General features: G+C 53.9%; 2 protein-coding genes across 4 annotated transcripts; one reads left to right on the top strand and one right to left on the bottom strand.

Annotated features, from left to right (window-relative positions):
* Positions 1-936: 936 nt before the first annotated feature.
* RPL10A (ribosomal protein L10a) lies at positions 937-4729 on the bottom strand. The gene is made up of 6 exons (XM_055819636.1): positions 4596-4729; positions 4297-4371; positions 4077-4157; positions 3584-3732; positions 2508-2680; positions 937-1139 (listed from the first exon to the last, which is right to left on the bottom strand). The coding sequence occupies exons 1-6, from the start codon at positions 4598-4600 to the stop codon at positions 969-971; spliced, it is 654 nt and encodes a 217-aa protein (XP_055675611.1). The 5' UTR covers positions 4601-4729; the 3' UTR covers positions 937-968.
* Positions 4730-4781: 52 nt separating this feature from the next.
* On the top strand, positions 4782-16512 carry ZNF76 (zinc finger protein 76). Of its 3 annotated transcripts, none has more exons than XM_055819634.1 (15): positions 4782-4914; positions 6542-6734; positions 8399-8479; positions 9655-9732; positions 9879-10081; positions 10877-10954; positions 11361-11477; positions 11721-11796; positions 12372-12497; positions 12856-13035; positions 13295-13528; positions 13922-14052; positions 14829-14981; positions 15091-15204; positions 15566-16512. In XM_055819634.1, the coding sequence occupies exons 2-15, from the start codon at positions 6662-6664 to the stop codon at positions 15668-15670; spliced, it is 1749 nt and encodes a 582-aa protein (XP_055675609.1). In that variant the 5' UTR covers positions 4782-4914; positions 6542-6661; the 3' UTR covers positions 15671-16512. The 3 variants fall into 3 exon arrangements, with proteins under 3 accessions (XP_055675609.1, XP_055675608.1, XP_055675610.1); XM_055819633.1 differs by lacking the exon at positions 4782-4914 and adding an exon at positions 5188-5343; XM_055819635.1 differs by lacking the exon at positions 4782-4914 and adding an exon at positions 6196-6300.
* The last annotated feature ends 729 nt before the right edge of the window (positions 16513-17241 follow it).

The raw sequence follows: 17241 nt of genomic DNA, 5'->3' as shown, positions 1-17241 counted from the left end.
TGGACAGGGACTCGCTCAGAGGGAAGCAGAAGGGATGGGAAACACTTTACCTTGCCCCCGAGCTGAGCTGCAGCTCAACTCCCAGCACCCTCCATTCCCTGCATCTCTGGGTAACTGGGACCAGCTGGAAGATGCCCATCAATACAACTGGGACCAGCTAGAAGATGCCCATCAATATAACTGGGACCAACTGAAAGATGCCCATCAATATAACTGGGACCAGCTAGAAGATGCCCATCAAGACAACTGGGACCAACTGAAAGATGCCCATCAGTATAACTGGGACCAGCTAGAAGATGCCCATCAATACAACTGGGACCAGCTAGAAGATGCCCATCAGTATAACTGGGACCAGCTAGAAGATGCCCATCAATATAACTGGGACCAGCTGGAAGATGCTCATCAATACAACTGGGACCAGCTGGAAGATGCCCATCAATACAACTGGGACCAGCTGGAAGATGCCCATCAAGCCCTCATGAGCTGCTGCTGGGCAGGACCCCCGGCCCCACTCGCTGGTGGCTGTGGGGGCAGCAGAAACCTACAAACCCCAGTGCCCCCCGCCCACTCCCCCGAGCAGGGAGGCTGCTGGGACTGGGCAGGTCTGTGTGCACAGTGGTGACCGCAGCACCACGAGGCAAGTGTCCCCTCTGCGGGTGAGCTGGGGCTGCAGCACGGCTGCTGAGGGTCCTGCCCACGCCACGCGCCTTCTGCTGTGCTCAGCACCACAGTTCTGGGCATCCTGGGTGCGAGCGGAGCTGGTCCCCGCCCTGCTCTGAGTGCAGGATGAGGCTCCTTCCCTCAGAAGCTCTGAAACTCTGCTTGAATTCACACCCCTACCAGCTCCACACAGCACTCCAGCCCTGTCTTGCTACAAGGGAGCAGCTCCTCAGCAAACCCCAGCAAGTGTTGGAGGAACACAACCAGCCACGCAGCTGTAGGTGTCCTAAAAATTTATTGCTGCCTGACTAGTAGAGGCGCTGGGGCTTCCCCATGGTGCTCTTGATATACAGAGCACGCACGTTCTGCCAGTTCTTCTTCAGCAAGGACACCAGGAAGTTGATGGCCAGGTGGATGTTGTAGACCAGTTCGTCCTCTGTCATCTTCACGTGACCGACGGCCACAGCCAGACACAGCACCTGGGGACAAGGACACCAGCGTCACTCACACAGGCAGAGGTTTTGTGGGGAAATCAAAGGTCGCAGCCAGGTGGCTGCCTCTGAAGTCATTAAATTATCTCGTGTTCTGTCAGCTGGACATGACTTCTCCAGCTTATCCACGGCTGTTTCCCCAGAGCGCGCTGTCTGGCACATGGCTCCCGTGAGCACATCTGGCCACAGCTGGCCACCACCTCTGAACAGCAGCTTGCTCCCTCGCAGCGCAAAGGTGAGCTGGAGCAGGCAGGGAGGGCTCTGCCTCCCAGAGATGGGGAAACCGGGAAGGGCACGAGGGGAAGACGGGCACGAGGGGAAGACGGGCACGAGGGGAAGACGGGCACGAGGGGAAGACGGGCACGAGGGGAAGACGGGCACTAAGCACGCCATCCTGGAGCGGGAGCAGACCTCTAGTTTAGCTCTGTGCCCACGCCCTGCTCATGAGGCGGCGCTGGCACGTGCCCTGCAAACCGCTAACCCGGTGCGGCACAGGCTGTTAGCTCCAAACTTTGCTGCTAAGCGCAGCGCCAGCTTCGCTTTTTATTTTGGGCACCAGCCGCCAGCCCTTTCTTTCCGCACACAAGACTCGGAGAGGCCAAGCCTCTGCCCGCCAGCCTCCCCGAGCAGCTTGTAATCCAATGTTCCCCACAGGCTGCAGACAAAAGGATTTACGAGCGAGCTGACAGGCAGAGTGTCAGGACATCGTTAGCTCAGTTCCTTAAAATGCTCAAGCATTTGCAAACTATCAGATTTGCTGTGTCCTCCCAGTTGTTGTGCCTGCAGGGCCCGTATCAGCTGGAGTGCAAAGATGCACCTCAGCTAGCAGAGCAGTTAATTCTTAATACCCATGAGTCACATTTAGAGCGCTGACACGAGATTAAAATGCCTGAACGGGGTTATTTTGGTTTTAGGGAGTCAGCTCGCCTTGCCATCGCTTGACAGCCAGAGCAGCTATCTGCAGCCCCACTCCAAAGTTCACTTGCAGAGTCAAGTCCCAAACTCGCCTCCTGCCGTGTGCACAGACCCGTGGGGGCCCACCCTGCAAGTGTCACCCGCTTACTGTGCCAAGTGTTAATCATGCCTGATTGTGCTCCGCATTGAAACATTGAGATCATCTCATCATCATCTGCTCTAACATCTTTCAACAACAGATAAATTGCTCCTCCTTTCTACCCAGCAGCTGCACGGCTCCTTCCCTTCGCTACAGAGATTGTGTCCCCGGCTGCTGTTTGAGGAAGACACTCGAGGGACACCTACAGCCCAGACCGCGGATCGCAGCCACGGACAAGTGCCCCCCCCCAGGAATAACCCTCAGGTAGGTAGCTGTCCTGGAGAAGAAAAGCTCTGCTTTACCTTCTTCATCTGAAATTTGATGGTAGATTTGACCTCGTCAACCTTGGCCACCAGGTTTTCATTGTGGGTGAGGAGAGAAGGGAATTTGCCGGCTTTGTTCAGGCCTGGACCCAGGATTCGAGGAATCTGCTTGATCAAGGACTCGGAAGCCAGGAAGGCATCGTACTTCTTGGCTGTGAGGAGAGAATGTAGGTAAGGACGGACTCTCTGCTCCTACACCGAGCCCAAAACTAACCGTTCTGCCAAGGGAAGCGGAGCAGCGCAGCCCCAACACATGCATTTGAACGGTCTTGGCTGGTTCCAGTCCTGTCTACGTGAACCTAAACTGGTTTTACTAATATATACCAAGTTAGTTGTCAGAACAACCGAACCCACCAGGACCCAGCTTTGCACCCCAATGGCACGCTCTTAACTGTACACAGTTCATTTCCCTGAAGAAACTGGCATTTGTGGAGCCACAGGTGACAAGATGCGCATAAGGGGAGGATGGTATCGCCCAGCTTTGAGAGGCTGAGCCAGGAGCTGTGGTGTCCTATGTCACTCCCTAACTGCCTAGGGTTCCATGGCTAATTATGGATTGAGTGGGAAGTTTCTCTTGCCTACCTACGATCTGTATCAACATGACTTTGACTTTAGAGGGAGGAAAGGACTTAATCTCTCAACAAGTGAAAATAAGCAAATTTCATTCCATTCATGGACTAAATCAAACTTTTGCCTCAAGCTTTTCTCTGCTTTTGCTGCGCTCCAGCTTGCTGACCAGGAAAGCGAGGAACACCAGCTGAGGGTGAAACTTTCAAAGTCAGGAATGTTTTCCTGTATCCCTCCCTTCTTTCTGGAGTGCAACCAACCTCATTCTTGGAGGGCTGACCTGTCAGACCTTCCATACTGTAACAATTTGTTGGTTTTTCTGGGGAGTTTCTAGGCCAATTTCTGTACTTCGGGCCGACTCTGGTCAGCTCTCTATTCCCTGCAGTTACCCACAACACGGAAATCTGAGCGCAGAGAAAACTGTCCCGCTGACCCTGCCCTCCCAGGTCAGCCAGGGTACTCAGAGCCCGATCCACACCACCACTCACCCAGCTTCTTCACCAGCTTCTTGTTTTTGTTGAGTTTCTTCAGAGCTTCTATGTCCATGTGAGGAATGTCAACGGCTTTGGCCTCATCGCAGTGCTGCTGGTCCCCAAGCAAGCAGACAGAGAACTTGGGCCGCGGAGTCGACTTCAGCCTGGGGGACAGAAGATCCAAACTGACTACAAACCGCCAGCACCACAGGCTTCCACGGGAGCCATCACAGGGATACCTTACCACAGTGCCTGGGAATCTTCCTCCACAGCTTGTAACCTGCCTTCTCCAGCAGGCCGGTGGGGACAGCACAGGGGCCTCCCACACCTCCCCTCATGTTTTAAGACCCAGGGTAGGGGTCCGTCCAGCCGAACCCCCTTAGCTGGGGTGGTCTGAACTACCCAAGCGGTTCAGCACTGCCTCCTGCTGCGGCAGCCCGGCGGTGGGGGCGGGCAGCAGGGCAGGAGCGCGGGCCGACGGCTGGGTGCGAGCAAGAGGGTGGCGAACCTGACGGTGCCGGAGAAGCGCTTGTCCTTCTGGGGGTCGTAGTTCTTCAGGCTGATCTGCAGCTCCACCGTCTCCACAAACCTGAGGGAGGGGGAAGCGGCGCGGGTGAGGGCCCAGCCGGGCTGGGGGGGGCTGACGGGGGACCCCGGCCAAGCGCCAGGGCCTGTGACAGGCTGGGGCCTGCCATGGTGCGGGGCCTGCCATGGCGCTGGACTCTTACTTGCGCTTCTTGGTCTTGCTGCCCTGCAGCACCTCCTTCACCGCCTCGTACAGGGTGTCGCGGGAGACCTTGCTGCTGCGGGGAGGGAAAACAGCGCGGGCTCAGGGCTCACCCGGCCCGGGCCCCCCGCGGAGAGGGGGGACAAGGCCCCTCGGCCCAGCCCCGCCCGGCCCACCCGCGCCCCCTCCCCCCCGGCCGCCCCCACAGGCTCCCGGCGAGCCCCCCGCTACCCGGTGCCGGCCCCACAGGCTCCCTGCGGGCGCGGATGGCGGCGGATGGCGCGGCGGGCCCGCACTCACCTCATGGCGGCGGCGGGCCGGGACCGAAGGGGCGGGGCGACTACCCCGTGCGGTATAAATATGGGCGGGAATCTCGCGAGATTTAGCCGCGCGACTCGGCCGCCATGTTGGGAGTGGCGGGACGCGGCGGCCGGGTCGGCTGCTCCCCGTTTCTCCCAGCGGGCCGTTCACCGCCATCTCCCCCGCTGTTAAACGAACAGCCGCGGTCTCTCTGCCTCCTGCCTCAGGCTGGCAGGCCGGCAGCCCCGCCGGCGCTCCGCAGCGCTTAGGGGACGCGGTCCCGGCCTCCCCTCAGAAGGAAACGGGATGGAGCTGCTGGGTAAGGAGCTCCCGGGGCGCAGCGCCTCGCTGCTGGGGCAGCTCCCCCCGGTCGGCCTTCAGTGTTTCAAAACCTCCTCGTCAGGGTGACGCGGGCAGGTACCGGCCGAAAGCCCGCGCTGCCCCCCCGCCGGGAAGGGCCTGGCTCCGGGCGCTGAGGGCACGCGGTGCCCGTGGCTTCACTGCTGGCACTGCGCATGCGCTGCCCCCGCGCACGGGCCGCCCAGCGTCTCGCCGTCCCCACGCGGCCCAGCCAGCCCAGTTCCGGGGGGCGGGACCGCGGGGCCCCGGGACCTGAATAACGGGCTGCGGGGGGCTGAGCCGCGGCGGGGAGCGCTGTCCTATGCGGGTTGCGGGGCGCGGCGAGGAGGGCCCGGGCACCGGCGCATGGCGGTTAGGCGGCGGACTCAGCCCCGTCGGGGTTCAGCAGGTCGGTGTCTGTGATGGTGGGGGAGGTGGCGGCTGAGGAGCTGCCGTTCCTGGAGAGCTGCTGCCGCCGGTTCCCTGGGTAATAACACGGGGGGAGCCCCGGCGTGTCTCCCCGGCGCCCCCAGGGCAGCTGGGCCAGGCCTGCCCCGCCGCTTCCCTCAGGGCACGCCATGGCGCCAGGCCCTGTCCTGTCCCTCGTGGCGCCAGGCCCCGTCCTGTCCCCAGCCCTCCCTGAGGCGGGTCCCCTGGCACCTCCTGGGTGGCTTTGCACCACAGCCTCCACCTGGCTTTCCTTAGCGCCTGTCCCATCCCTTCCAGGGCACGGCGGACCCTCCAGTAATGCTGATAGACCACGGCTTGCATGGCAGCCGTGGCAGCTCAAAGGGGCCTCGACTGCCCAGCCACCCTGCTGGGACAGAGCCTCTGCTGGGAAACGAGCTGCAGTGTCTCTCAGGTGGTGCCAGCCCTAAAAGCCAGCAGAATCTGCTGGAGTTGGAGAGGAGCTATCGCATGGAGAGATCGCTTGGGTCAGAGGGCACTAAGCGTGGCACAAAGCCTGGCTGCACCCCTGGGTGCTGCAGTGACAGACAGAGCGGGCAGACTTGTTCCTGGAACTGAAAATGATAAAATATTGGGCTATCTCAGAGATTAGTCATCAAGAATCTACTGCAGCTGCTTTTAAAGATAATCTGTCAGCAGAGTGCCTCTTCAGCGAAATGTACTTGTGGGGTTGTAGATGTTTTAACGTCATCTGCTTATGGCCTGAAATTCTGTTCCTCAGAAGCCTGGGAATTGGACAGGGGAGGAAGGAGAGGGTGAAGATGCTTCCAGGGCAAAGCTTATAATCTTGCCCCTGTCTCTTGCAGTACAGGACACCCTCAGCCTGTAGGTTCAGACTTTAAAGTACTCGGAAACTTTTCCTGCAGATCGTTTGGAGGTTGGGAAGGGCTCGAACATGGTACTTACACGATCTCTAAAAAGAGTCTGTCAGCTCACTGGCTTGATAAAGCTTTACCTTATATTTGTCTGTGGAATAGCTAGTTAGCCCTGCCTTCCTATATGGGAAGGGTGCATCTTTCATCCAGTTTTATTCTTTATAATCTCCAAAATAGTTTGCCATTCAAGCCTTTCTTAATGTGCAAAAGTGAGTAGACATATGTTGGGAGAAAATAAAATCTGAATTGTTCTTTTTATTTAAGGTTTGCAACAAAGAAGACAACTCCCCGGTCCACAAACCTCTTGCTCTGGGTCCCAGTGCTCTCTGTGAGCACGCTGAGTGAAGTGATAATTCATGCCTGCAGACCAGTCATCAGGGCAGGATGGAGAGCTTGGGCTTGCAAGCAGTGACCCTTAGTGACGGGACGACAGCCTACATTCAGCAGGCTGTCAAAGGTAACGGATCCTTTGGGCTGCAAAATCAAAAGGTCTCTTGATCGATTCTGTGAAATGAAAGTCAGATTTATCAAAAGTGCCCTCGTGGCGCACAAGCTATCGTACATCTTGTGTGGTCCCTTTGTATGGGAAGCTAGCAACTATCTGTTAGATTTGCACAGAAGAGTGATGCAGCAGAAATAAAACACGCCTCTGGCTTGAAAATAAAGCTTTGGAGGTGGGAGAGCTGTTGCTGTAGAAAAAAAAAAAAAAGGTTCTGCTCAGACTAGTGAGTCCTGTTCCTTCTGGGACAGCTGGGGAAATGGAGGTCACGCTATGGCCTGCAGGACTGTTCAACCAAAACTTCCCCTGAAGCTAAGCAGGATGTTTTACTTCACCGAGATGCACAGAATTTGGTTCACAGTAGTGCTTTTCTCACTCAAAGGTGTGCTGAGCTTGGAGTTGGTTAACTGAAGCAGTATCGGTGCCAAATTTAATACCTGTCCTTATTTTGGTGTTTGTGAAGGGTTCCTTCCTCCGCTACCCACTGTTCCTTAGAAAAGGAATGCACCGTTTCCCAGCCTGTGGAGCAGGATGGTTGAGTTGCAAGGCTTCATGTCCTGGGGATTGCTCCCTTGCTTTCTTTTCTGTGCTAACTCACTGCAAGTTTATTACGTGAGTGGAGCTGGACTATCTTGAAACCACTAGGTTTTGTCACCCCCACCAAACATTGTGCATCAGGTGAAAGCAACATGCATTCCTCATGTTCCAGTGGGATAGAGCAATGCTCTGCATTTTGATGCTTTGCATCAAATAATTTTGTAACTAAACCATGGTCACAGGGTTACTCAGGCCATTTTAAGAATCCAGTCTTCACAACCCATCAAGGTTATGCTTTACCCAGAATGGTCAGGGTTGGACAGGACCTCTGGAGATGATCTAGTCCAACCCCCTGCTAAAGCAGGTTCTCGTAGAGCAGGTTGCACAGAGCCACATCCAGGTGGGTTTTGAATGTCTCCAGAGAAGGAGGCTCCACAGCCTCTCCGGGCAGCCTGTTCTAGTGCTCTGTCACCCTCAAAGTAAAGTTGTGTTTCGTCATATTCAGATGGAGCTTCCTGCGTTGCAGTTTGTGCCCGTTACCCCTTGTCCTGTCGCTTGAAAGAGACTGAAAAGAGCCTGGCCCAGGCTTAAAGGATTTTAGATCCCTTTAGGTGCTGTAATTTTTTTTCCAGAGGGTAGATCCTCTGCCAAAGTAGAAGAAAATAAATCTCAAGGCTTTTGCTGGTGCCATTAAAAGCTCCCAGTTGATTTTATTTATTTTTTTCTATCCAGCACAAGTATAATTGCTTTCTGCTTTAGATCCAAAACGCTTAGCACGCATCGTTCTTTCTGCTTCTTGGCTTACAGAGCTGTGAAGGGCAGCTTGTAAACAAGTGATGACTGAGGTTCTTTGTCTTGTATCCTTCTGTCTAGGAAAGGGAAGCTCCAGTATTTCTGGAAGTTAAGTGCCTCTATGACTGTTCAGGAGAAAGCTTGATAAATAACAGCCTATAAGTAACAGTTTTGCTATCTTCTGTGGGACTGGTTTCCTTGTGAAGATGCGGTAAAGGAGGCACCTCATGGGACCAGAAAGACTGGACTCTGCAGGCAGTGCTGATGGCTTTTTTTTTTTTAAACTGTTTCAGGTGAAAAGCTGCTTGAAGGGCAAGTCATTGAACTGGAAGATGGGACCACAGCTTATATCCATCAGATGACAGTTCAGAAAGGTGAGGACCATATATTCACCTCTTTCTTTTCAGAAGGACTTTGTTAGGTGTAACTGCAATTGTCTGTGTTCCAATAGTCGGACTCCTAAATTAGCTCTGGCTAAGAAGTCCATATAGGTGTAGGTTTGTTGGTTTTTTTTAGTGCCCATGGTTTTGAGGCTGAATGAGCAAGGACATAGATTTCCTGCAAAGTTCTTAGCAATCTGACCAGACAAGTTTGCAGGTGGTATAAGCAAATGTTTGAGTGTTACTTCACCTGTGGGCTCTCACAGCTGTCAGTCTGACAGCTCGCCAGCCTACAAGCAAGGTCAGTAAGCTGTGTGCTACATTTGTTCCAACTGCAGAGTGCAAACGAAGTTTGTTTCATGTGGGAGAAGTTGGACAGGAATTTCCTCTGAGCTATGAGATAACATATTACTTCTGGAATAAGGTGTCTGGGGGTGAGGTTGGGGATGGTTGGAAGCAATGCCACCTTGGTCATTGATCCATCAGCCAATGTCACCTCCAAAATGAGGTAACGTTAATTAATCTGAGAGGTGATGGGAATCCATTTCATGTGGCAGGCACCAGAGTGGTACAGAGGAGTCTTCCCTGACCACAGTAAGATGTAAAAGGGCAGGTAGAAAGAGCTCTGTTGCTTTGGGCAGTCCTTCCTTCACCCTCCCAAGTTCCTGGTATGCCACCTCCCGTTTCTGTCCTTAAAACGTTGCTGGAAATCCACTTTGTATGCCTGGCTTTGCCCATTTCCTCCTTTCATCGTCTTTCTCTGCCTCCAAACACACATGCACAGTGAGAGGAGTTTTCCTTCTCACCCCTGCTTCCCCTGCCATGGGATGTTGGTGTTCCTCTGTACACACCCCTGTGCCAAAGCTGTCCTTTTCTGGGACAGAATGTGGCATTTTGGAATTGGTGAGAGACTCCATTACCCCAGTGAGCTAAAACGTGTGGTGAAGCTATGCAGGATGTCTTTAAAACCTGATAATTCCTGTTGGAAGGGCCCAAATGGTGTCTGAAAACCTGTAACTGTTGTTGACTTTCAGTGCAAGCAAGCAGCCCTGCTGTGTCCTCTTCCGTGGGCAGGAATACTGCTGGGTTCAGGAACTGGTGCAGCATCCCCTCTGTTCCATCTGAGTCTTCCAGTAAAGTGTGTGGATTTTTTTTTTCTTTTCTTTTAGAGTCTGTGGCTTTTGAAGATGGTCAGCCAGTGATGCTGGAAGATGGCAGTATGGCCTACATACACAGCACAATTAAAGGTAAAGTGTTCCCTGTTCTTCCCTTGGCAGCTGGAGTAGAAGCTGCTGAAGGGCCACAGATTTCCTGTAGGTAGCCCAGGGAGATGAAGGGTGCCTCATACTCAGCAGCTCTTTTACATTTGATTTTTGTTTGTTTCCTCTTGCAGAAAGTTATGACCCCAGCACCTTCGAGACCATCCAGCTGGAGGATGGCTCCACTGCTTACATACATCATCCTGTCATCATCCCACCTGGCAGCACCATCCTGGAAGTGCAGGTGGAAACTGGGCTGGAGGAGTTGGCTGGAGAGGAGAAAGGTGATGCCTTTGATGTCAAGACTGTGGGTGCATTAGAGACGTACACCAGTAAGGTGAGGACGCGGTGCTTCTTTCATGGTTTGCCAGCAGCAGTGAGGGGCTGGTGTAGTAGCTCACACTTGGCCTGTGGTTTAAGTGTCCTCCATTAGTACTTCTGTATATTTGGGTTTCAGCTATGCCACCTTTGAGAAGAGAAACTGGAGAGGGCTCCAGTGAGAGTGCCACCACTGGCAGGTGGCTGACAGTTAAGGACCTAGAAGGGGGCAGCTCCTGCTAGCTAGTTCCTGGAGAGTGCTGGGCCTGCCACCCTTAACCTGCTGGAGGCACAGATTTGGGAAATGCAGAGAGCTGCTTGTGATACAGCTTGGATTGGGTGTTTTTATCCTCCTTTGTAGGTGTTTTCTTTGTTTGCCTGACTTTTTTGTAATGCAACCTGGGTATGATGTTCTCCTCCAGAGGTGGTTCAGGCAGCAGATTGAAACTAGCCTTTCGCAGGTCAGGAGTGGCTAAGCTATGGTTGCTGTTCCCCATGTCGACAGAGGCCTCAAAACCCCAAAACAGCTTCATATCCCAATGTGTTGTCATTGCCCTGCTCCATCTGAATGTCTTGGGTGCTGCCATTTTCTCCCACCTTCATGGTGGTGTGTGAGAAGGGGCTACCAGGGGTGTGCTGATACAGTGCTGGGCTGGGCGGCCTTAAGTTTTGCCAGTGGAGACCTTGCTGCTGTGGTAGGATCGGCCTCCTCTAGCTTTCTGGAAGAGGTGTGAATGCCTTCCTGCTTAGTTTGCTCACCTGTTCCACACTGTGCAGGGAGGCACAAGCAGTGCCCACGATTCTTTACTCACAGGTGTCTGACGAAGAAGAGGAGGAAGTGACAGACACCTGCCATATGAAGAGTGACAACTCCAGCAATGTCCCTTCCCAGGTCTGTGTTTTTCAGTGATGCATTTCTCAAACTAGGATGAACTCCTCTAGGGGCAGAGCACTTTGCCAGCTAGTAATTAAAAAAGTTTTGTGGCTTCTCTGCAAAGTTAGCAAATATATTAAGCTACAAGTTTTACAAATGAGCTAAGTGAAGCGCAGAAGCAAGTTACGTGTCTGAGAACACCCAGTGAGTTGGGAGGTGACAGTGGGAAATGCTGGTTCCTGGACCCCTGTCCCATCACCTGGGTTGCACCGTGTGTATACAAGCTGAGTTTGTAGGAACATGGTTTTGTGAGGATCGCCGAAGGAATGTAGATGTATATAGCAAGGAGGGTGATTATTTGTGAGGGCTTTGCACAGCCTGCGGTAGTGGCTCGCTGAGTTAATATCTGTATGTCTCTGGGCAGGATCTGCAGGAAGAGGAAGTGCACAGCAGTGAAAACGGGCAGCAGGTCAGCAGTAAAGCTTTCCGTTGTGGATACAAAGGCTGTGGCCGGCTCTATACCACCGCCAACCATCTAAAGGTACGGCAGGTACCACGCAGTCACACGGCGTGAAGTCCAGACGTTTCCCCATGTTCTAGTGCCAGATCAGAATGGTGCTATACAAAAGGCTTGGCTCCCCAGCAGATCCCGATGTGTTAAATGGCCAAGGCAAAATTCAACAGAGAAATTCAGATTCTCTCCACTGGCTAAATTCCTCCACACTGTCTTCCTTCCTCCTTGTCTTGGACCTCATTTTAGGGACCTATTCTTTCTTTTCTCCAGGTACATGAACGTGCTCACACAGGTGACCGGCCATATACCTGCGTCTTCCCAAGCTGTGGGAAAGGATTTACTACAGGTAACAATTTCTCTTTTGAGCAAATTTTGTTTTCTGTCCAGTCCCAACCACTCTTTGAGTATCAGCCCCGGCTTTTTTCCAGCAGACAAGAAGAGGCATAGCTTGTAGAACCTTCTGAAAAGAAAATGCAGCATGGGAGACTCGATTAGCATAGAATGGTTCGGGTTGGAAGGGACCTTAAAGACCATCTAATTCCCACCTCCTGCCATGGGCAGGGACATGTGGCACAAGCCCAGGTGGCTCCAAGCCCCGTCCAGCCTGGCCTTGAGCACTGCCAGGGACGGGGCACCCACAGCTTCTCCTGGCACCCTGTGGCAGCACCTCGCTGCCCTCACAGCAAAGAATTTCTTCCCGATGTCTGATCTAAATCTACCTTCTTAAACTACGAACAGATTAAAGGGGTTACAGGAAGAAGCTGAGGTGGTGGTGCTGGTGTGAGGCTGTTTGGGTGTTTCTTCCCCTTCCGCTTTGCAGGCACAGGATGGACATTCAGAAATGCGTGGAGAGGCAGTACACAGCTTGCCATATTATTTCCTTCTCGTTATAAAATGAGTTGTGGTTTCTTTCCTGAACAGGGTATAGCCTGAAGAGCCACATGAGAACGCATACCGGTGAGAAACCGTACAAGTGCCCGGAAGACATGTGTAGCAAAGCCTTCAAAACCTCTGGTGATCTACAGAAACACATTCGGACCCACACAGGTGAGCAGTGCCGGAGGAGAGCTGAGCTGCCCATTGAAAGGGTCTCCAAGATAAAGTACTGCTTCAGCCTTTGTCCAGGACAGGCCTTTTTGTGTCTTGGGTGGAGCAAGGCAGAATTTAAGTTGTCTTCAGACGGAAGTAAATGGCTAGTAGAAGTAGTACTAGGGAGTCTCGATTCAAAGAGCAGAGCAAAAGGAGTAGGGATGCCAGCGTTGCTAGAGAAAAACGTGCCAGCAGTTGGGTCTGGTCCGAGGTCTCATCGTTGTAATACTACAGAGTGAAGGGACACAGGTGTCCAGGGCACTCCAGGTAGCTGCGTTGCAGCAGGACTCTCATGCACGTTACTCCGTCGTTGCAGGTGAGCGTCCCTTTAAGTGCTCCTTTGTGGGCTGTGGCCGCTCTTTTACCACATCCAACATCCGCAAGGTTCACATGCGAACGCACACAGGCGAGCGGCCGTACATGTGTCCTGAGCCCAGCTGCGGGAGGGGCTTCACCAGTGCCACCAATTACAAGAACCACATGAGAATCCACACAGGTAAGAAGGGGAGGCTGCACGGACGGCATGCGGCAGCGGGGGAAAAAATCTGTGGGACTGAAATGGGCATTTCCAGGCCAGGCATTGCAGGGGCAGCATCCTGGGGGCAGCCAGGGAGTTAAAGGAAATAGGAATTGCTTGATTTGGCTGATGATTGTTCCACTGGTCACCTCCAGCTATGTGCTCTTGATGGGGAATCCCTTCCCAGAGCATGAGGAGGGTGAGTGGGTTAAGTTCTGCTCTGTGGCCGCTGCCCTAGGAGAGAAGCCGTACATGTGCACTGTGCCAGACTGTGGAAAGCGCTTCACTGAGTACTCCAGCCTCTACAAGCACCACGTGGTCCACACGCATTGCAAGCCCTACACCTGCAATAGCTGTGGGAAGACCTACCGCCAGACCTCCACGCTGGCCATGCACAAGCGCAGCAGCCACGGCGAGCTGGAGGTCATCGAGGAGAGCGAAGAGGCCTTCTACGAACAGCATCAGCTGGAGGGTGAGCGACCCCTCCTCCATCACCTGCAGCAGGCTTGGGACAGGCCATGTGGCAAAGGGGAGAGAGATGACAGCGAGAGCTTGTAGCTGCTCATCTCTCTCAGGCCCAGCTTTGTGCTGTGGCCTCCTGCCTCCCCCAGATCTGTGTCCCAGATGAGAGAAAAGGGCTCCCCATGGTCCTCAGGGTATGTCATGGGTTGGGAACAGACTTCTGCCCGTTCTGTAGTACAGGGAGAGGTAAAGACCGTTTTTCCCAGGCCAGCACCGGGCTCTTGTCATCATGATCTTGTGGTCTCCTGTGCTGGCCCCTTCAGGTCCCATGGTCAGGTGTGTGCTTTCAAGTTCCAGCTAGCACTTCTCTTACCCCTTTTGCTCTTCCCTTTCCCTGACTCAGCTGCTGCTACTGACAGAGACTTCCCCGACAACAGCAAGTGTATTGCTTTCCTGTCGGAGTTGGGGGCTGAGGAAGAGGAAGATGGCATGCTTACACACGTCTCGCTTATCACTCAGGGTGGGACAGAGCCGGTATGATGCTGATAGCCTCCAGCATGGGGGAGAGAGCAGTTACCTGAGTGAGATTCTGCCTCTACTCAGCCTTGGTGTTCTCTTTAAGGCTTTTTTTCCAGTGTAAAACAGACCCTGGGTCTTCATGGGCTCTTGTCTGTCATGAGGGTTCCCTCCTTACAGCCTTACCCTACTGCTGCAGTCTTGATGTGGGGGGTAAAGAACCTTCTTGCTGCACGGGGTCTTGCAGGGCTTTGCCGAGGCTTGCATGCAGCGCCTGGCAGCCCCCACCTCCCAGACAGCTGTTGAGAGGCAGCTCCCAATCTCTGCTGACACAGGCTGGATTTGGAGATTGTTTTTTTCATTGTTTGACTATGGCAGTGCTTTTCTTGTACTTCCCTCCACCAGCTGCGTGTGTGCTGACTGGGAAAAACTCCCTTCTGTGGCACGGGGCAAAGGAAACAGCTGCCACGAGGAATGCTTGTTTCCTCTTAGTCTGAGATGTTCCCTGCTGCAGGGATGCACAATCTGTCCCTTCAGGGCCTGGAGAGAAGACGCTAAATCGGAAGGAGAGGTGTGGTAGAAGGGGGAGGGCTGGAGACCTGAGGTCTGCGAGTTCTCAGTCGATTCTGTCCCTGACCCTTGACAAAGTCCTTGGAGTTCTTTGTGCCCCGGGCCTTGCATGCAGAGAGAGTATTTCATCCTTTCCGAGACCTTTGTGTTGCTAAAGTCGGGAGTTGCATAAAGCTTCCTGAGCAGCCCTCCTGGCTGAGAGCATCCCCTGTTGTCTCACCCAGGTCAGCGTGTTGCAGAAAGACCTGCAGGCCCTGGGCAGTGCCATCAGCATGGTGACGCAGAGCGGTGCCCTCGCTGTGCCCAGGGAGGAGCTGGCAGGTGATGACACACACACCGTGACTGTGACCCACACCGACGGCGCTGAGATGCAGCCGGTATGCCCAGAACTGGGACCTTCCCTTTACCCTGCAGAGAAACAGCCTGCTAGAAGGGAACTGCCCTGGCTTTTAAAACGTGATTGATTTTGCTCTTGACTTTTTCTAGGTTACCATAGTCACGTCGGGGGCAGTCATGGCTGAAGAATCGGCCGCCACATCCCTCTGTCATCAGCAGGTGGCATTGGTGGCTACCACCAACGGCACCCACATCACAGTGCAGGTACCACACAGCTCCTGCCACCTTCCCCGTCATTCCCCATCCACCCACTGGCTTCAGCGCTTACCCCCTTGCTCTGCTGCGTCGCCTTTTGCCCAGGGTGCTCGCTCCTTAATCCCCAGGTGCCCTGTGTACAGAGGAGAGCAGGGACATGCTCCGTGGATGGCAGAACGCTCCTTTGTAAACAGCCTTTCCGCGTCACAGCCATCTCTCTCTCTGCTTTGCCCCTCTGCTTCCTACCTGTGTCACCCACTGCCGATCCCTCACGCCTCTGTCCTACTGGGTGGGGGCTGCCCTGAGCAAGCCTGCACCTCCTGAGCCCACTTTTTAGGAGGACAGTGTTATCTCCCTCTCTTTCCTCTAGCTGGAAGACCAGCCGAGCCTGGAGGAAGCCATGAGTATGACCACAGTAGCAATCCAGTACGAACCTGTAACGCTCGACGAAGCCTTGGCCGAGAATGGATGCTGAGACCCTGCAGAGCCTCCTGAGCAGGGAGAGCAGGCAGCACGAGCCTGTTTTCTGCGGGAATGTTGGGAGCTGCAGGAGCCTGACCCACTGGTGTGTGGAAGAGATGCAGTACACGAGCGAGGGAAAGTATCCGAGACCAGTGGGCAGCGTGCGCAGCGCGCAGGCAGTGAGCACTGGTACCGGCAGCGTTGAACTCCCAGAGCGACCCCGTGCATCCATGGAGGGATGCTGAAGATACTTGGCTGCTGCCTTCTCCTTGAGCCTCTGCTGTTTCCCTGGGCTCTGAGCAGCAACTTTCCTGCTCCTTGCCTTGGGCACCAGCTCCCTCTTGTCTGGAGGAGATGGCAGGTTTTGTCTTCTGGTATTTTATTTCTTGATGCCTAAGATTGCCAAGATCTGCCAATCTTCTGCTGGAGAGATGGAGTCACGGAGATTTCGGCAGTCTCTGAGAGCATAGAATATTTTTGGAGAGGTAATTCCTGCATTCTCCCTCTAGGAATGGTCCCATAGCTCCCCTTTCCTACCCACCCCTCCAGATAAGGGGCAAGGGGGGTGGCATATGCACAGAAGCAATAAAGCCCCATCCAGGCAAGCCCAGGCTGTCCTGGGCTCCGTGGCTGGAGAGGTGACCGGTTCCTGACGCTGAAGCAAGCGCGCGGGCTGGCTCCGACAGCCATTCTCCCATCCCTTTATCACACTCTGCTCTCGAGCAAACTTCCCTGGCAGAGCAAAGTGCTCCCTCCACCAAAGCCAACCAGCGCTTGTCAGGGGCTGAGCTAGACTTGGATGTAAAATACTGAGTTGAAATAAAAACAAATTAAAAATTTCTTTTTTAAAAAGCAGCACCCTTCTCTTTTTCAGTCCCCAGGGCCCGTGGCTGGCGCAGGGTGGGGTGGATGTTACTAGTTTGCAGATGTAAGGATTAGGGAAGTTCAGATGTGTTGAATTGAACAAAAATGTCCTGCCAAAGCAGTGATTGTCCAAAAATTAGTGCTGAGGACGGCTGTGAGCAAGACAAGGTGTAGCTTGAAAGCCCCCAGTGTGTGTCTTAAGAGGGGTGAAGAGCTGTGTCTTGAATCTCAGATCAGGGCTTGGCTCTTCCAAGATCTCCTGTAAGCCTAGATTCAGGGAATTGTGTCAATACAAGAAAATGTGTCTGTGAACGCATCCTGCAACCCTCTGAGCTGGGGGGGGGGAGACCTGGGCTGGCTTCCTCAGCCCCTCTGCTGTGTGCCTCTGCCCCAGGCAGTTTGTGGACAAAGCCAGTGTGGAGACGACCATAGAAGGTTGGAAAAGACCTTTTAAAGTTATCACATCCCACCGTAAATCCAGCAGCAGCACAGGTTCCCGGCGATCAGCTGGTTTATTTTTTGGATCTACCCAAGCAGCTTGCAGTGAGCCCCGGGAGGGCAGCAGCCGGCTCGATCGCTGCTCACCTTCCTCGGTGTGGCTGATCCCAAAACAAGCAGGGCTGGAACCTTTGCAAAAGGCACAAAAGCAAAACCCTGTTGTGAGAAGAAAATGATCCCAGCTGAAGCCAGGACTGGGGAACCTCTGCATTTAAATCCCAG

The sequence above is a fragment of the Falco peregrinus genome, chromosome 16, assembly GCF_023634155.1.
Source record: "Falco peregrinus isolate bFalPer1 chromosome 16, bFalPer1.pri, whole genome shotgun sequence".
NCBI lineage: Eukaryota > Metazoa > Chordata > Aves > Falconiformes > Falconidae > Falco > Falco peregrinus.
Note: the sequence above shows the minus strand (reverse complement) of the source record. Positions and strands in the feature narration are given on the sequence as shown.